This window comes from Saimiri boliviensis, chromosome 2 (assembly GCF_048565385.1).
Source record: "Saimiri boliviensis isolate mSaiBol1 chromosome 2, mSaiBol1.pri, whole genome shotgun sequence".
In the NCBI taxonomy this organism is placed as follows: Eukaryota; Metazoa; Chordata; class Mammalia; order Primates; family Cebidae; genus Saimiri; species Saimiri boliviensis.
The window spans coordinates 112,851,614-112,866,992 of record NC_133450.1 but is presented as its reverse complement, the minus strand read 5'-3'; the positions used below and the strand labels follow the sequence as shown (position 1 = coordinate 112,866,992).

General features: G+C 44.3%; 1 protein-coding gene and 1 long non-coding RNA gene across 2 annotated transcripts in view; one reads left to right on the top strand and one right to left on the bottom strand.

Annotated features, from left to right (window-relative positions):
• The window catches only part of EXD1 (exonuclease 3'-5' domain containing 1), a 37,194-nt gene that overhangs the window by 4,566 nt on the left and 17,249 nt on the right, over positions 1-15,379 (bottom strand). The window contains exons 6-10 of the mRNA XM_039462916.2: positions 13,331-13,417; positions 6,138-6,242; positions 5,980-6,060; positions 2,161-2,304; positions 685-876 (exon numbers count right to left, since the gene is read on the bottom strand). Of these exons, the coding sequence (XP_039318850.1) occupies positions 685-876; positions 2,161-2,304; positions 5,980-6,060; positions 6,138-6,242; positions 13,331-13,417 (609 nt within the window). The remainder of the gene's footprint in view (positions 1-684; positions 877-2,160; positions 2,305-5,979; positions 6,061-6,137; positions 6,243-13,330; positions 13,418-15,379) is intronic.
• The window catches only part of LOC120361344 (uncharacterized), a 69,000-nt gene that overhangs the window by 36,449 nt on the left and 17,172 nt on the right, over positions 1-15,379 (top strand). The gene's annotated exons all lie outside the window — the stretch shown is intronic.

Genomic DNA, 15,379 nt, shown 5'->3' with positions numbered 1-15,379 from the left:
GCAGAAGTTGCAGTGAGCCGATATCGTGCCACTGCACTCCAGCCTGGCGCCACTGCACTCCAGCCTGGCAACAGACCAAGACTCCATCAAAGAAAGAAGAGGGGAGGGGAAATGAGGGAAGGGGAGGGAGGGGTATTAGGCTAGGTGCGGTGGCTCATGCCTATAATCCCAGCACTTTGGGAGGCCAAGGCAGGCAGATCACCTGAGGTTGGGAGTTCGAGACCAGCTTGGCCAACATCGTGAAGTCCCATCTCTACCCAAAATACAAAAATTAGTTGGGTGTGGTGACACGTGCCTGTAATCCCAGCTACTCAGGAGGCTGAAGCAGGAGAATTGCTGGAACCCCAGAGGCGGAGGTTGCAGTGAGCTAAGATCATGTCATTGCACTCCAGGCTGAGTGACAGAGTGAGACTTCATTTCAAAAAAATAAAATAGAATATATAAATACAGAAATATTAAACCTACCCATTCTTAGACAGAAATATTTCTTGGAAACCTAATTTAATATTATGAAAAGGTGTTCAAGGGGATTGATCATGCCAAAGCTGTTGCCCCTTCAAGAATGTTTATCACCATGTTGGCCCCATCAAAATTATTGCAGCTATTAAGCAAGAGTATCACTGTGTCTGCCTTCCATGGGAAGAAGGCAGAAACGAGGTTCTGAAGACAGAGAGCGGCAGCTACCTCGGTGCCTCCAAGACGGTCTGCAGACCCTCCGCGGTATGTGTTTAGGTATCCATCCACCAGAGTGGTTAGGTCAGACATCATCTCATCTAGGAGTGCCCAGCGAAGGGGTAATAGGTAGGCAGCTTCCAGGGCCAAAATTTTAAGTAAAGAGGGTGAAACAGGTCGGATGAACCATACTTCTGGATTTTCCTGGAGACAATAAAACAATTTCCTCTGAATAGTAAGCAAGACTTTAAAGAAAATATCTGTTTAAGTGTTGCTTAATTTAAGACACTATCATTTTCTTCTATTATTACCTTCTACTTTCACACTATCAATAGCCTTTGAGCATACACATACTTGCACACATACTCCTACATTAACAGTGTGCGTGTAAAACAGAGAAAGAGGGGTAGAGGAAGAGTCAGGTTGGTCAATCAAGACTTCACAAAGCTAGAGGCAGCAAACTTGATTATGTGAACAGAATTGTAACCAATATATTTATGACCTAAGTTAGCATGCAAGGATTATGAGGAGCTAAAGAAAATTCACCTTACTTTGGGATAAATAACTAGGATGATTTGGTCCCATTGACTTGATCCAAATTCCCACAAAAACTACCCCCTTGACCCAGCTAGAAAATTTATTTAATGCTTTTTATTGGCCGGGCGTGGTGGCTCAAGCCTGTAATCCCAGCACTTTGGGAGGCCGAGGCGGGTGGATCACGAGGTCGAGGGATCGAGACCATCCTGGTCAATATGGTGAAACCCCGTCTCTACTAAAAATGCAAAAAATTAGCTGGGCATGGTGGCACGTGCCTGTAATCCCAGCTACTCAGGAGGCTGAGGCAGGAGAATTGCCTGAACCCAGGAGGCGGAGGTTGCGGTGAGCCGAGATGCGCCATTGCACTCCAGCCTGGGTAACAAGAGCGAAACTCCGTCTCAAAAAAAAAAAAAAAAAGAATGCTTTTTATTTATTTTTATTTTTTGAGACGGAGTCTCTGTTGCCGAGGCTAGAGTGAAGTGTGCAGCAGCGCCATCTTGGCTTACCTCAACCTCCACCACCCCAGCCCCAACCCTGAGTTCAAGTGATTTTCTTGCCTCAGCCTCCTGAGTAGCTGAGATTATAGATGCCTGCCACCATGCTCAGCTAATTTCTATATATTTAGTAGAAATGAGATTTCACCATGTTGATCATGCTGGTCTTGAACTCCTGACCTCAGGTGATTCACCCACCTTGGCCTCCCAAAGTGGTGGGATTACAGGCGTGAGCCACCACGGCTGGCCTAAGAATGGTAAGATAGCCAACAAACCTGGATGTTGGCTTTTATCCACTTGAGACCAGATATAAACTGTTCCCATTTGGCACAGTTAAGACTTCGGCAATGTTCCTATGATTACATGGCAGTTGTTTTTCTATATAATAGGCTGATAATACTGCTCAGAAAACACTTGAAAAAAGGTAATGTCATAGAGGACATCCTTTAACACTCACCTGAATCAGTTTTTGTCTCTCTTCTAGAAAGGAGAGATATTTAGGGGCTACTTTAAGGTGTTTGATTAAACTCTCCTGCAAAGTAGTGATGCAGTTTGGAAGATAGCCACCCGTTTCCATGGAAAACTGAAGGACATCTGCTACCTGTGGTATTTTAAAAAGACAAACAGACTAGTTGAATATATACAGAGAGCTATCTCATGGCAGAAATATATTTAGAGAAATATATTTAGAGAAAACTACCATTTTCCCCAAGGATCCACATGACAGACTATGTCATCATGAAATTTAAAGTTGTTCAGTCAACTTATTCTGAAAAAATGGGGAAAAAAGCTTTTTTTTTTTGAGACGGAGCTTCACTCTCGTTACCCAGGCTGGAGTGCAGTGGCGCGATCTTGGCTCACCGCAACCTCCGCCTCCTGGGTTCAGGCAATTCTCCTGCCTCGACCTCCTGAGTAGCTGGGATTACAGGCACGCACCACCATGCCCAGCTAATGTTTTGTATTTTTTTTTTTTTTTTTTTTTTTGCGGAGTTTCGCTCTTGTTACCCAGGCTGGAGTGCAATGGCGCGATCTCGGCTCACCGCAACCTCCGCCTCCTGGGTTCAGGCAATTCTCCTGCCTCAGCCTCCTGAGTAGCTGGGATTACAGGCACGAGCCACCATGCCCAGCTAATTTTTTGTATTTTTAGTAGAGACGGGGTTTCACCATGTTGACCAGGATGGTCTCGATCTCTCCACCTCGTGATCCACCCGCCTCGGCCTCCCAAAGTGCTGGGATTACAGGCTTGAGCCACCGAGCCCGGCATGTTTTGTATTTTTAGTAGAGACGGGGTTTCACCATGTTGACCAGGATGGTCTCGATCTCTTGACCTTGTGATCCACCCGCCTCTGCCTCCCAAAGTGCTGGGATTACAGGCTTGAGCAACCGCACCCAGCCTTTTTTTTTTTTTTTGAGGTGGAGTCTTGCTCTGTTACCCAGGCTGGAGTACAGTGTGCAGTGGCACAATCTCAGCTCACTAAAACCTCCACCTCCCAGGCTCAAGTGATTGTTCTGCCTCAGCCTCCCCAGTAGCTGGGATTACAGGTGCACACTACCACACCTGACTAATTTCAACTTTTTAATTTTTAAAAAAATTTTTTTTTATTAGAGATAGAGTCTCGCTCTTATTGCCCAGGCTGGAGTGCAGTGGTGCAATCTCAGCTCATTGCAACCTCTGCCTCCCGGGTTCAAGTGATTCTCCTGCCTCAGCCTCCCAAGTAGCTGGGATTACAGGCACCTGCTACCACGCCTGGCTCAACTTTTTTTTAGAGACAGGGTCTTGCTATGTTGTCCAGGCTGGAGTGCAGTAGCTATTCACAGGCAAGATTCCACTACTGATAAGCATGGGGGTTCTGACCTGGTGCATTTCTGACCTGGGCTTGTTCACCTTCACTTAGGCAACCTGGTGGTTCTCCCTGCTCCTAGGAGGCCACCACATTGATGCCAGTCTCAGTATGGACACCAAATCAGCACAGTGCCCTACAGTCCCAAACTCCTTAGCTCAAGCAATTATCCCAGCTCAGCCTTCACAGTAACTGTGACTACAGGCACAAACCATCATAGCCAGCAATCCAAGTTTACTGTGTCCTTATCTACTTTTTCCCCATCCCCCCGCCACCGAGATGGAGTCTTGCTCTGTCACCCAGAGCTGGAGGGCAATGGTGCAATCTCGGCTCGCTGCAACCTCCACCTCTGGGGTTCAAACTATTCTCCTGTCTCAGCCTCCTGAGTAGCTGAGATTATAGGCATGCACCACCAAGCCTAATTTTTTAATTTTTAGTAGAGACGGGGTTTCACCATGTTGGCCAGGATGGTTTCAATCTCTTGACTTCATGATCCACCTGCCTCGGCCTCCCAAAGTACTGGGATTACAGGCGTGAGCCACCGCACCCGGTCAACAAGTGTTTTTTTTTTTTCCCAGTCTTTCTAAGTTTCAGTTCAGGCAAACAAGTGTTTTTTAAGAGGGATATTTTACTACAGTCAGAGGAGAAGGTGATGTGATGATGGAAGCAGAGATTACAGTGATGCACTTTGAAAACGGAGGAAGGGGCTACAAGCCAAGGAATACAGCTGGCTGCTAAAAGCTCAAAAAGGCAAGAAAACTCTCTCTTCAGAGCCTCTAGAAGAAACCAGCCGTGCAGAGCACTTTGACTTTGCCCTAGTGAAAATAATTCAAGACTTCTGACCCCTAAAACAATAAAGTAACAAATTTACACTGTTTTACGCCACTAAATTTGTGGTGATTTGTTACAGCAGCATTAAGAAACTAAAATGCTGTTATAGAAAAACAAATTGGTGGAATTCCTGCTTTATGTAAATCTGAAAAGAAAAACATAAACAGATATGCCAAGGTCTTCATTAGACAATATGTATAAGATCTAATCAAGAAGCCTAAAGGCCTCAAGGAAACAAGCAGCAATTATCTTAGAGTTTGGAGTAAGCATAAAAGCAATCTCTGCTTAGTGAAACATCCTGAAAGAAGGCACAAAGGAACACGTAAGTTGGAAATGGCAGCAAATTCATTGTGGATAGATAAACAGAAAAAGTGAACCACATATAGTAACATAAAATTGAATAGGGATTACTGCTAAAAAATAATTAGCCAACTCATTACAATTTCTCTGCAAAGGCTCTAGGCTTCTGCAGTCAAGATTTCCCTTTCAGTCATAAACCTAAAAGACTAGAAGTACCTAAAGAAAACATAAGGAAAACTAGTGGTTTTAGTGCTCTCACAGGCAAACCAGAAACCTAGATCAGCTCTAAGAGATAGTAGGGGTTCATCCTGTACTTGGGTGGCTGAGGCAGGAGGATGGCTTGAGCCTAAGAGTTTGAGACTAGCTTGGGCAACATAGTAAGACTCTGCTTCTAAATGATAATAATAATAACAAAACAATAATGGTTAGTAGAATCTAGGGAATTTTTATTAGAGAAATAAAGTTCCCTTAGATGACAAACAAATTATATCACTTCAGACTTTTTTGGGCCCAAATAGATTTGGGGGGCATGTGCAGGACAACCTGTACTCCTGAGTTAGATGTCAGTTTGCCATACTTGTTACATATGTGGTAAAGGCAGATATTTGATTGTTCCTCTCACACTACGTCTCCCATGTCAGGCTTCTGAATGATCCCTAAATTGCCCAAGATTCACAATGCTATGGACTATGGATCTTGCTTCTTTTTTTTTTTTCGGAGTTTCACTCTTGTTACCAGGCTGGAGTGCAATGGCGCGATCTCGGCTCACCGCAACCTCCTGGGTTCAGGCAATTCTCCTGCCTCAGCCTCCTGAGTAGCTGGGATTACAGGGACACGCTACCATGCCCAGCTAATGTTATGTATCTTTAGTAGAGACGGGGTTTCACCATGTTGACCAGGATGGTCTCGATCTCTTGACCTTGTGATCCACCCGCCTTGGCCTCCTGAAGTGCTGGGATTACAGGCTTGAGCCACCACGTCCGGCCGGATCTTGCTTCTTATTTGACAAATTGTGGAGCAAAATGAGGAAAACATCTTTATAAATAATTTTAAGTAACTTCTCTGCAGTGCTTTTAGAGTACACCAAAGCTTCTCACATATTGTACAAACATTTTACATGAGAAGTAAGCAGAAATGGGGCACCCAAAAAAAAAAAAAATTAAAAAGACTTTCACTTATCAGATGACCAGATGAGCTCTTTTATCGTTCCAATTTTAGTATATGTGCTGCTGAAGCGAGCACAAGCCCTTTTCTCAACAGAAGCTGTGTATATTGGTTTGAATCCAGTGCTTCCCTTCATATACCTGTGTGTCAAAGACATTATTCAGCAAAATTCCATACTGATGAGAGAGGCAATCAGAAAGCCAACGACAATCATGGATAACCTAAGGAATCAGAAGGGAACAGTTATTAGAACCAGGCTGCTAATCATAATAGAGCAGGAATTGGTGTACACACTTACCTTCAAAATTCTCTTGTCTTCTAATATCATCTGAAGTCCATTGTTGAAAGCTCGACTTCCCAGAAGGAAAATGTCAAATAAATAAACTCGGCAATTTGTAGCCACCTACAATAGACCATTCAGACATACACCTCATAGGATAAGGAAGAACTAAGGTAGGAAAATCTGAGGATGAAAAGTAAAAGATGTGTTAAAATATCTAACATCTTCACTTCATCTATTTATTTATTTAGAGACAGAGTTTCACTCTATTGCCCAGGCTGGAGTGCAATGGCACAATCTCGTCTCACTGCAGCCTCCATCTCCTGGGTTCCAGCAATTCTCTCTAGTAGCTGGGATTACAGTCATCTGCCACCATGCCCAACTAATTTTTGTATTTTTAGTAGAGAAAGGGTTTCACCATGTTAGCCAGGCTGGTCTCAAACTCCTGACCTCTTTGGCCTTCCAAATGCTGAGATAACAGGCATGAGCCACTACACCCAGCCATTTTTTTTTTTTTTTTAAATTTTCAATACAGACAAGGTCTTGCTACATTGCCCAGGTTGGTCTCAAACTTGTCAGCTGAAGTAATCCTCCTTCCTTGGCCTCCCAAAGTGCTGGGATTACAGATGTGAGCAACTGTACCTGGCCTAGAGTAATGTTTTTAGGGTTATATATATGGAGAGAGAGAGAGAGAGAGAGAGAGAGAGAGAGAGAGAGAGAGAGAGAGAGAGATGAAGTCTTACTGCTCTTTCACCCAGGCTGGAATGCAATGGCACAATCCTGATTCACTACAGCCTCCACCTCATGGGTTCAAGCGATTCTCCCATCTCAGGGTCCCAAGTAGCTGGGATTACAGGCATATGCCACCACACCCAGCCAATTTTTGTATTTTTAGTAGAGATGTAGTTTCACCATGTTGGCCAGGCTGGTCTTGAATGTCTGACCTCATGATCCATCTGCCTTGGCCTCCCAAAGCGCTATGTATCATGAAAGTTCTGAGAATGGGTGCTAGGTATGTCTAGCAATTGTAGTTATAACATAGTTCAGCTCCTGAAATGACAGAAATGATAGCAGACTGTCACATGCCTAGCTTTCTCGATTCATTTGGATGTTGTGTTCTAAATTAAAATTTTTTTTTGTTTTTTTTTTTGTACAGACAGGGGTCTTGTTTGGTGCCCCAGTTAGACTTGAACTCCTGGCCTCAAGTGATCCTCCCACCTCAACCTCCAAAGTGATGAGATATAGACATGAGCCACCATGTCTGGCATCTGGATTTTTTTTTGTCTTTGCTGTCAGTAGATCATCCAGCTATGCTGCTTTTGTGATTTTTGTGATCAGAAACAATGTTGGCTGGGCACGGTGGCTCAGGCCTGTAATCCCAGCACTTTGGAAGACCGAGGTGGGCAGATCACCTGAGGTCAGGAGTTTGAGACCAGCCTGGCCAGTGAAACCCTGTCTCTAATGAAAGTACAAAAAATAGCCAGGCATGCTGATGGGCTCATGTAGTCCTAGCTACTTGGGAGGCTGAGGCAGGAGAACTGCCTGAACCCAGGAGACGCAGGTTGCAGTGAGCTGAGGTCTTGCCACTGTACTCTAGCCTGGGCAACAGAGTGAGACTCTGTTTCAAAAAAAAAAAAAAAGAAAGAAAGAAAGGAAAAGAAACAAACAACCTAGAATTCTTACAATTATATAAAATTGATCTGTAAGCAGCATTGAATATTTGACATTTTACCATTTGTGTCAGTGTATTTGTTGCCTGTTTTAAATTGCTAGAGGGCAGGGATCTTCTCTTATGAATAATTTTATGTAACACCTAACACAATCATGCATATTAAGGAACTCAGAGAAATAGCATTTTCAGTTGATAACAATGAGATACTATTTATTCACCTTAAACTGGTGCTTTCCTGAAGTATTAGACTTAGAGATATAGGGAAAAAAACTAAAAGTGCTTTTTTCCCCTCTACTCTTTACTTAACACAGAACATTCTGGCCAGGTGCAGTGGCCAATGCCTGTAATCCTACCCCTTTGGGAAGCCAGCGTGGGCAGATCACCTGAGGTTAGGAGCTCGAGACCAGCCTGGCCAACATGGTGAAACCCTACTTCTACTAAAAATACAAAAATTAGCTGGATGTGGTGACAAGCACCTGTAACCCCAACTACTTGGGAGGCTGAGGCAGGAGAATTGAAACTGGGAGGTGAAGGTTGCAGTGAGCCAAGATCATGCCACTGCACTCCAGGCTGGGTGACAGAGTGAGACTCCATCCCAGAAAAAAAAAAAAAAAAGAACTTTCTGTCACCCTAGATGTGTGTGGGTTGTTTCTTCACACATGAAGCAAGCAATTCTGCTGCTACTCTCCAGCAGACACCAGCTTAGTGTCCTCTAATTCAATTCTGATGCTGTTTACCTGGAAATAGTGCTAGACCCCACAGGTTGAGGGCTCAGTCCCACAAGAGGGTAGTCTTGTGGGACTGAGGCCTCAACCTGAATATTATGAAAGATACAAAAGATACAGATAAGCTGTATCTTTATTGCAAAAGATACAGATAAACTGTCAGATTGAAGAGATACATAGGGCAAGGAATGGGGGAAGGAGTCCACCACCCCCCAGGAACCTCCCCCTGCTCAGCTATCTGAAAGCCCTGTGAATTTTTTTTTTTTTTTTTTTTTTTTGAGATGGAGTCTCACTCTGTAGCCCAGGTAGCGTGATCTTGGCTCATGCAACCTCCGCCTCCTGGGTTCAAGCGATTCTTCTGCCTCAGCCTCCCAAGTAGCTGTGACTACAGTCGCATGCCATCATGCCCAGCTATTTTTATATTTTTAGAAGAGACAGAGTTTCTCCATATTGGCCACGCTGGTCTGGAACTCCTGACCTTGTGATCCACCTGCCTCAGCCTCCCAAAATGCTGGGATTACAGACATGAACCACTGTGTCTGGCCAGGCCTTTTTCTTAGTGTCTTAAAAACTAAAAAAAAAACAAAAGGTGAGGTGGGGGCCTAATATGGTGGTGCACGCCTATAATCCCAGCACTTTGGGAGGCCAAGATGAGTGGATCCCTTGTGAAATTTCAAGACCAGGCTTGGCAACACAGGGAGACCCCATCTCCATATTAAAAAAATAAACAAACAAAACCTTGGTGCTAGTCTCAGCAGCACATATACTAAGGGAAGGAAGGAAGGAGGGAGGGAGGGTCTAATAAAATGAGATAATTACTAACTCTATGAAAAACAAGAAGTTGTTCAATAAAGAAACAATCCTCCTGACTCAGCCGAGTTATCATTACAGCCATAATAACATACAGACTAGACTGTATTTTTTTTTTTTTTTTTAGATGGAATCTCTCTCTGTTGCCCAGGCTGGAGTGCAGGGGCACAATCTTGGCTCACTGCAACCTCTGCCTCTCAGGTTGAAGCAATTCTCCTGCCTCAGTCTCACATAAATTCTGAATTCTGTCTTGATAACAATTTGTGACATAACTAAGTTGGAAAGACCTAGGGAAGAGCGGATGCTATAAAGGAGCAAAGTCACACAAAATAGAAATTAAAAAAATAAAAATAAAGGAGCAAAATCTTTATGTATCATAATAAAATTGAATAGATAATTTGTAAAACTGAAGAATCAAGAGCCAGGTGCGGTGGCTCAAGCCTGTAATCCCAGCACTTTGGGAGGCCGAGGCGGGTGGATCACGAGGTCGAGAGATCGAGACCATCCTGGTCAAGGTGAAACGCCGTCTCTACTAAAAATACAAAAAATTAGCTGGGCATGGTGGTGTGTGCCTGTAATCCCAGCTACTCAGGAGGCTGAGGCAGGAGAATTGCTTGAACCCAGGAGGCGGAGGTTGCGGTGAGCCGAGATCGTGCCATTGCACTCCAGCCTGGGTAACAAGAGCGAAATTCCGTCTCAAAAAAAAAAAAAAAAAAAAGAATCAAGAGAAAGCAACAAGCATGTTATTAAAAACAGGAAAATACGGGCCAGGTGCGGGGGCTGATGCCTGCAATCTCAGCACTTTGGTAGGCCAAGGTGTACCGAGTACCAGCTAGGCCAGGAGGCCCCCGACCAGGTGGCACTGATGGCAGTGAAAGGCAGACACTTTGACAGAACAGCAAAGTGAGTCTGTCCCGGGGCCAGCAGCCCATCGAGCTGAGAACCTCAGGGGCTGACAGCATTCTAGGCTGAAGTCCCGCAGCAGCTTCTGATCCACGTTTTTATGCTCTCTTAAACAGGTGATTCTTATTAATAAACAGGTGTTCTGTATTTACTAAAAGCTCAAAAATATACCACGTAGGCAGCTGTTGCCTATCTACCACTAATTGCAAACTAAAAGGTATTCTCCACAAGGGAGCCACTGGGGCAGAGTAAACCTGATGTTTCTCAACAGTAAACTTAGTATTTCTCAACAAAGGTGGGCATACCATTTGAGGTTAGGAGTTTAAGGCCACCCTGGCCAACATGGTGAAACCTGTGTCTACTAAAATTACAAAAATTAGCCAGGCCTAGAGGCCAGTGCCTATAATCCCAGCTACTTGGGAGGCTGAAGCAGGAGTATCCCTTGAACCTGAGAGGCAGAGATTCAGTACAGTAAGCCAAGAGATCACACCACTGCACTTCAGCCTGGGCAACAGGGCTAGATCCTGTCTCAAATTAAAAAAAAAAAGGTGGGTGGTGCCGGACACAGTGGCTCAAGCCTGTAATCCCAGCACTTTGGGAGGCCGAGGCGGGTGGATCACAAAGTCAAGACATCGAGACCATCCTGGTCAACATGGTGAAACCCCGTCTCTACTAAAAATACAAAAAATTAGCTGGGCATGGTGGCGCGTGCCTGTAATCCCAGCTACTCAGGAGGCTGAGGCAGGAGAATTGCCTGAACCCAGGAGGCGGAGGTTGCGGTGAGCCGAGATCGTGCCATTGCACTCCAGCTTGGGTAACAAGAGCTAAACTCTGTCTCAAAAAAAAAAAAAAAAAAAAAAAAAAAGGAAGAAACAGCAAAATAGCAGAAACAACATTTCAATGTAGTTGACTCCCCTAATGTTTGTAAAAGTGTTTTTTAAAGTGTAAGGTACTGCACAAATATAACAATCCTGTTACTCAACTCTTTGATCTCGTTGGGGGAAAACACGTCCATTAATTTGCTTGTAGTCACAGAAAGGAGAGCTGTAGGCCAGGTGCGGTGACTCATGCCTGTAATCCCAGCACTTTGGGTGGCTGAGTGGGCTCATCACCTGAGGTCAGGAGTTCGAGACCAGCCTGCCCAACATGGTGCAACCTCGTCTCTACTAAAAAGACAAAAATTAGCTGGGCAGAGTAGCTCACGCCTGTAGTCCTAGCTACTCGGGAGGTTGAGGCACAAGAATCACTTGAACCTGGGAGGCAGAAATGGTGTCACTGCACTCTAGCCCATGCAACAGAGCGAGACTCTCGTCTCAAAAAGAAAAAAAGAAAAAGGACACCTGTAGCCAACTCCATGTCCCCTCTGATAACCAGAAAACCAAAGGGGCAAAGGGGACAATTTAGGAAATAAGCTAGAACTGCCCAGGCCTGTGTTACCAGGAAGTCTACTCTCTTTTGTTTTGGTAGATGTAAGTTTTGGGTTGTTTTAAGTAATTCATGCTGCTAATTCAAACCTAGTCATCTGAAAGCTAAGGTTGGCTAGATGCAGTGGCTCATGCCTGTAACCCCAGCATTTTGCAGTTAGGCTGACTCAGAAGGATCACTGGAGACCAGGAGTTTGAGACCAGCCTAGGCAACATGGGGAGACCACATCTCTGGGAAAAAAAAAAAAAAGTAAAGGAAGAAGGACCCAAACACTATCCATCCTCTAGCTATTCTTCAAGGCTAACTACAAACTTTTAGAAAATATCATCCAGGCACGGTGGCTTACGCCTGTAATCTCAGCACTTTGGGAGGCCAAGGTGGGTGGATCACCTGAGGTCAGGAGTTTGAGACCAGCCTGACCAGTAACATAGTAAAACCCCATCTCTACTAAAAACACAAAAATGAGCCAGGTGTGGTGGTGCATGCCTGTAGTCCCAGCTACCTAGGAGGCTGAGGCAGGAGAATTGCTTGAACCCAAGAAGCAGAGGTTGCAGTGAGCCGAGATCGCACCATTATACCCCAGACTGTGTGACAGAGCAAGACTCTGTCTCAAAATAATAATAATAATAATAATGTTAATGATACTGGAGACTCTCATCTGACATCTCCCAGGTCCAGGGAAACTAAAATGATGTGGTGAGAAACCTACTGTGGAAAACTACCACCCTAGAGAAGAAAAGACACTCTTCATAGAACTAAGGTGATAGGACAGAGCTGGGAAAGACCTCCAGCAAAGCCTGTGAGACAGCACTGATGGCTCTAACAGTGAACCTATTCTTTCCACTGAGCTTTAAAAAAAAAAAAGTGAGGCCGGGCGCGGTGGCTCAAGCCTGTAATCCCAGCACTTTGGGAGGCCGAGGCGGGTGGATCACAAGGTCGAGAGATCGAGACCATCCTGGTCGACACGGTGAAACCCCGTCTCTACTAAAAATAAAAAAAAAAAATTAGCTGGGCATGATGGCGCGTGCCTATAATCCCAGCTACTCAGGAGGCTGAGGCAGGAGAATTGCCTGAACCCAGGAGGCGGAGGTTGCGGTGAGCCGAGATCGCACCATTGCACTCCAGCCTGGGTAACAAGAGCGAAACTCCGTCTCAAAAAAAAAAAAAAAAAAAAAAAAAGTGAATCCATAAGGAGATAGAAGCTCTTTCCTTTTGAAAAGAATAAGTTGAGTACCAGGAGAAGGAAGAACATTCCAACAAGTTACCTAACAATGACACTAGGGTGGCAGAAAGAAGACAATTCATAGATCTAACAGTGTGCCAGGTGCAGTGACCTATCCCTATAATCCCAGTGACTAGGGGGACTAAGGCAAGAGGATTACATGAGGCCAGGAGTTTGAGATCAGCCTGGGTACACAGCAAGAGCCCATCTCAGAAAAACAAAGCTTGGTGTGGTAACACTTATCTGTAGTCCCAGCTACTCAGGAGGCTGAAGTGAGAGGATAGACAGCATGAGCCCAGAAGTTCAGTGCTGCAGTGAACTATGATCTGCACTGTGGCCTGGGTGACAGAGTGAGACCCTATCTCTAAAATATAATTTTCAAAAAGAAAGAAAAAAAAATCTACCAGTGGCTCTGTAATTACTTCAAAATAAAAAGTTTTCAGAAGTCTTTTACCTGCAGCCAGCACAGTTTCCCATGGCGACACACATTCACTCCTTCTGCTGCCACGCTCAGGACACTCTGCTTCTTGATGTGGAGCATCTGGTAAGAAAAAGAAGGAAAGAAAAACATTTCAGGGAATAAATGTTGGCATCATAACATCATGATTGGCACAATTACAATGGCTACAGTAAACAAAGTGCATAATCTTTGTTAAACTTACAAAATTTGATTAATACAAAACAGTCTGTTTCACATACACACATATATCAGCACTCAACACTTCTGATTCTCTTTTTAGTTTTAGGAAAAGTGTTCCACAGCCAGAAAATAAATCACTCATATATCAAATGACAATAAAAGTTGAAAACTCAGACATGTTTTGTTACTACTGATGCGACAGAGAAAGAATCATAATCTGTTTGGTTTTTTTAAAATTGAGGTAGAGTTTCACTCTTGTTGCCCAGGCTGGAGTGCAATGGTATGATCTTGGCTCACTACAACCTCCAACTCTGGCATTTAAGTGATTGTCCTGACTCAACCTCCCAAGTAGCTGGGATTACAGGTGTGTACTGCCATGCCCAGCTAAATACAAAAGTATATATATAGAGAAAAGTATATATAGAGAAGGGGTTTCACTATGTCGGTCAGGCTGGTCTCGAACTCCTGATCACAAGTGATCCACTCGTCTCGAACTCCCAAAGAGCTGGAATTACAGGCATGAGCCATTGCGCCCAGCCCTGAATTATAATCTTTCTTTAAGACAAGATTCCTCATGCAAACTATGGCATGCTGTAACACAGGGCAATTCTGAAAGAAATATATGTGGTGGCTAAGTCTCAGAGTATCCACTGCTCAGAAAGACAGAAACAAGGACTCTTCAGATGCCTTAAAACCTCAGATTCACTGAATTACTCAAAACTAAATTAGTGGCCAAGTGCAGTGGCTCACCCCTGCAATTCCAGCACTTTGGAAGGCTGAGGCAGGAGGATCGCTTGACCCCAGGGGTTTGAGGCCAGCCTGAGCAACACAGTGTCTCTATAAAAAATACAAAAAATTATTCAGGCATGGTGGTGCACACCTGAAGTGTAGCCCCAGCTACTCTGGAGGCTAAAGTGGGAAGGTCACTTGAGCCTGGGAGGCTGAGGCTGCAGTGAGCCATGATGATGCACTTCAGCCTGGGTGACAGAGTGAAACTCTGTCAAAAACAAACAAACACAAAAAAACTGAAATAGTGGTACCCCAGGTACACAATCTTGTCCTTTGATTGTTTATAATCTTAGCCTGTTTCATTACAGAATTCTAAAATCCTTAATCCATAATTCATAAAAATGTTTGCATGACACAAGATTCTTCCCATTTTATAGGTAGGTAAATTATTCAAGAACAGAAAGGCACAGTAATTTACACTAGCACGATATCTCCCTTTAGAGAGCATAAAGTGTTCTACATTCTTTTTATTATTTTTTATTTTTATTATTATTTTATTTTATTTTTAAAGATGGGGTTTCACCATATTGGTCAGGCTGGTCTCGAACTTCTGACCTTAGGTAATCCGCTCGCCTCAGCCTCCCAAAGTGCTGGGATTACAGGCGTGAGCCACCGCGCCTGGCAAGTGTTCTACGTTCTTTTTTTTTTTTTTTTTTTTTTTTGAGACGGAGTTTCGCCCTTGTTACCCAGGCTGGAGTGCAATGGCACGATCTCGGCTCACCGCAACCTCCGCCTCCTGGGCTCAGGCAATTCTCCTGCCTCAGCCTCCTAAGTAGCTGGGATTACAGGCACGTGCCACCATGCCCAGCTAATTTTTTGCACTTTTGGTAGAGACGGGGTTTCACCATGTTGACCAGGATGGTCTCGATCTCTCGACCTCGTGATCCACCCGCCTCGGCCTCCCAAAGTGCTGGGATTACAGGCTTGAGCCACCGCGCCCGGCAAGTGTTCTACATTCTAAGCATCTCTCATCAATGATGAGAAAATGGGACTGAATTTCAGCTTCATCCCCAATCAACAAAAGATGGCTGCAGAAAGGGCAACAACAGCTAAATTTTTTATTGATGAAAACTC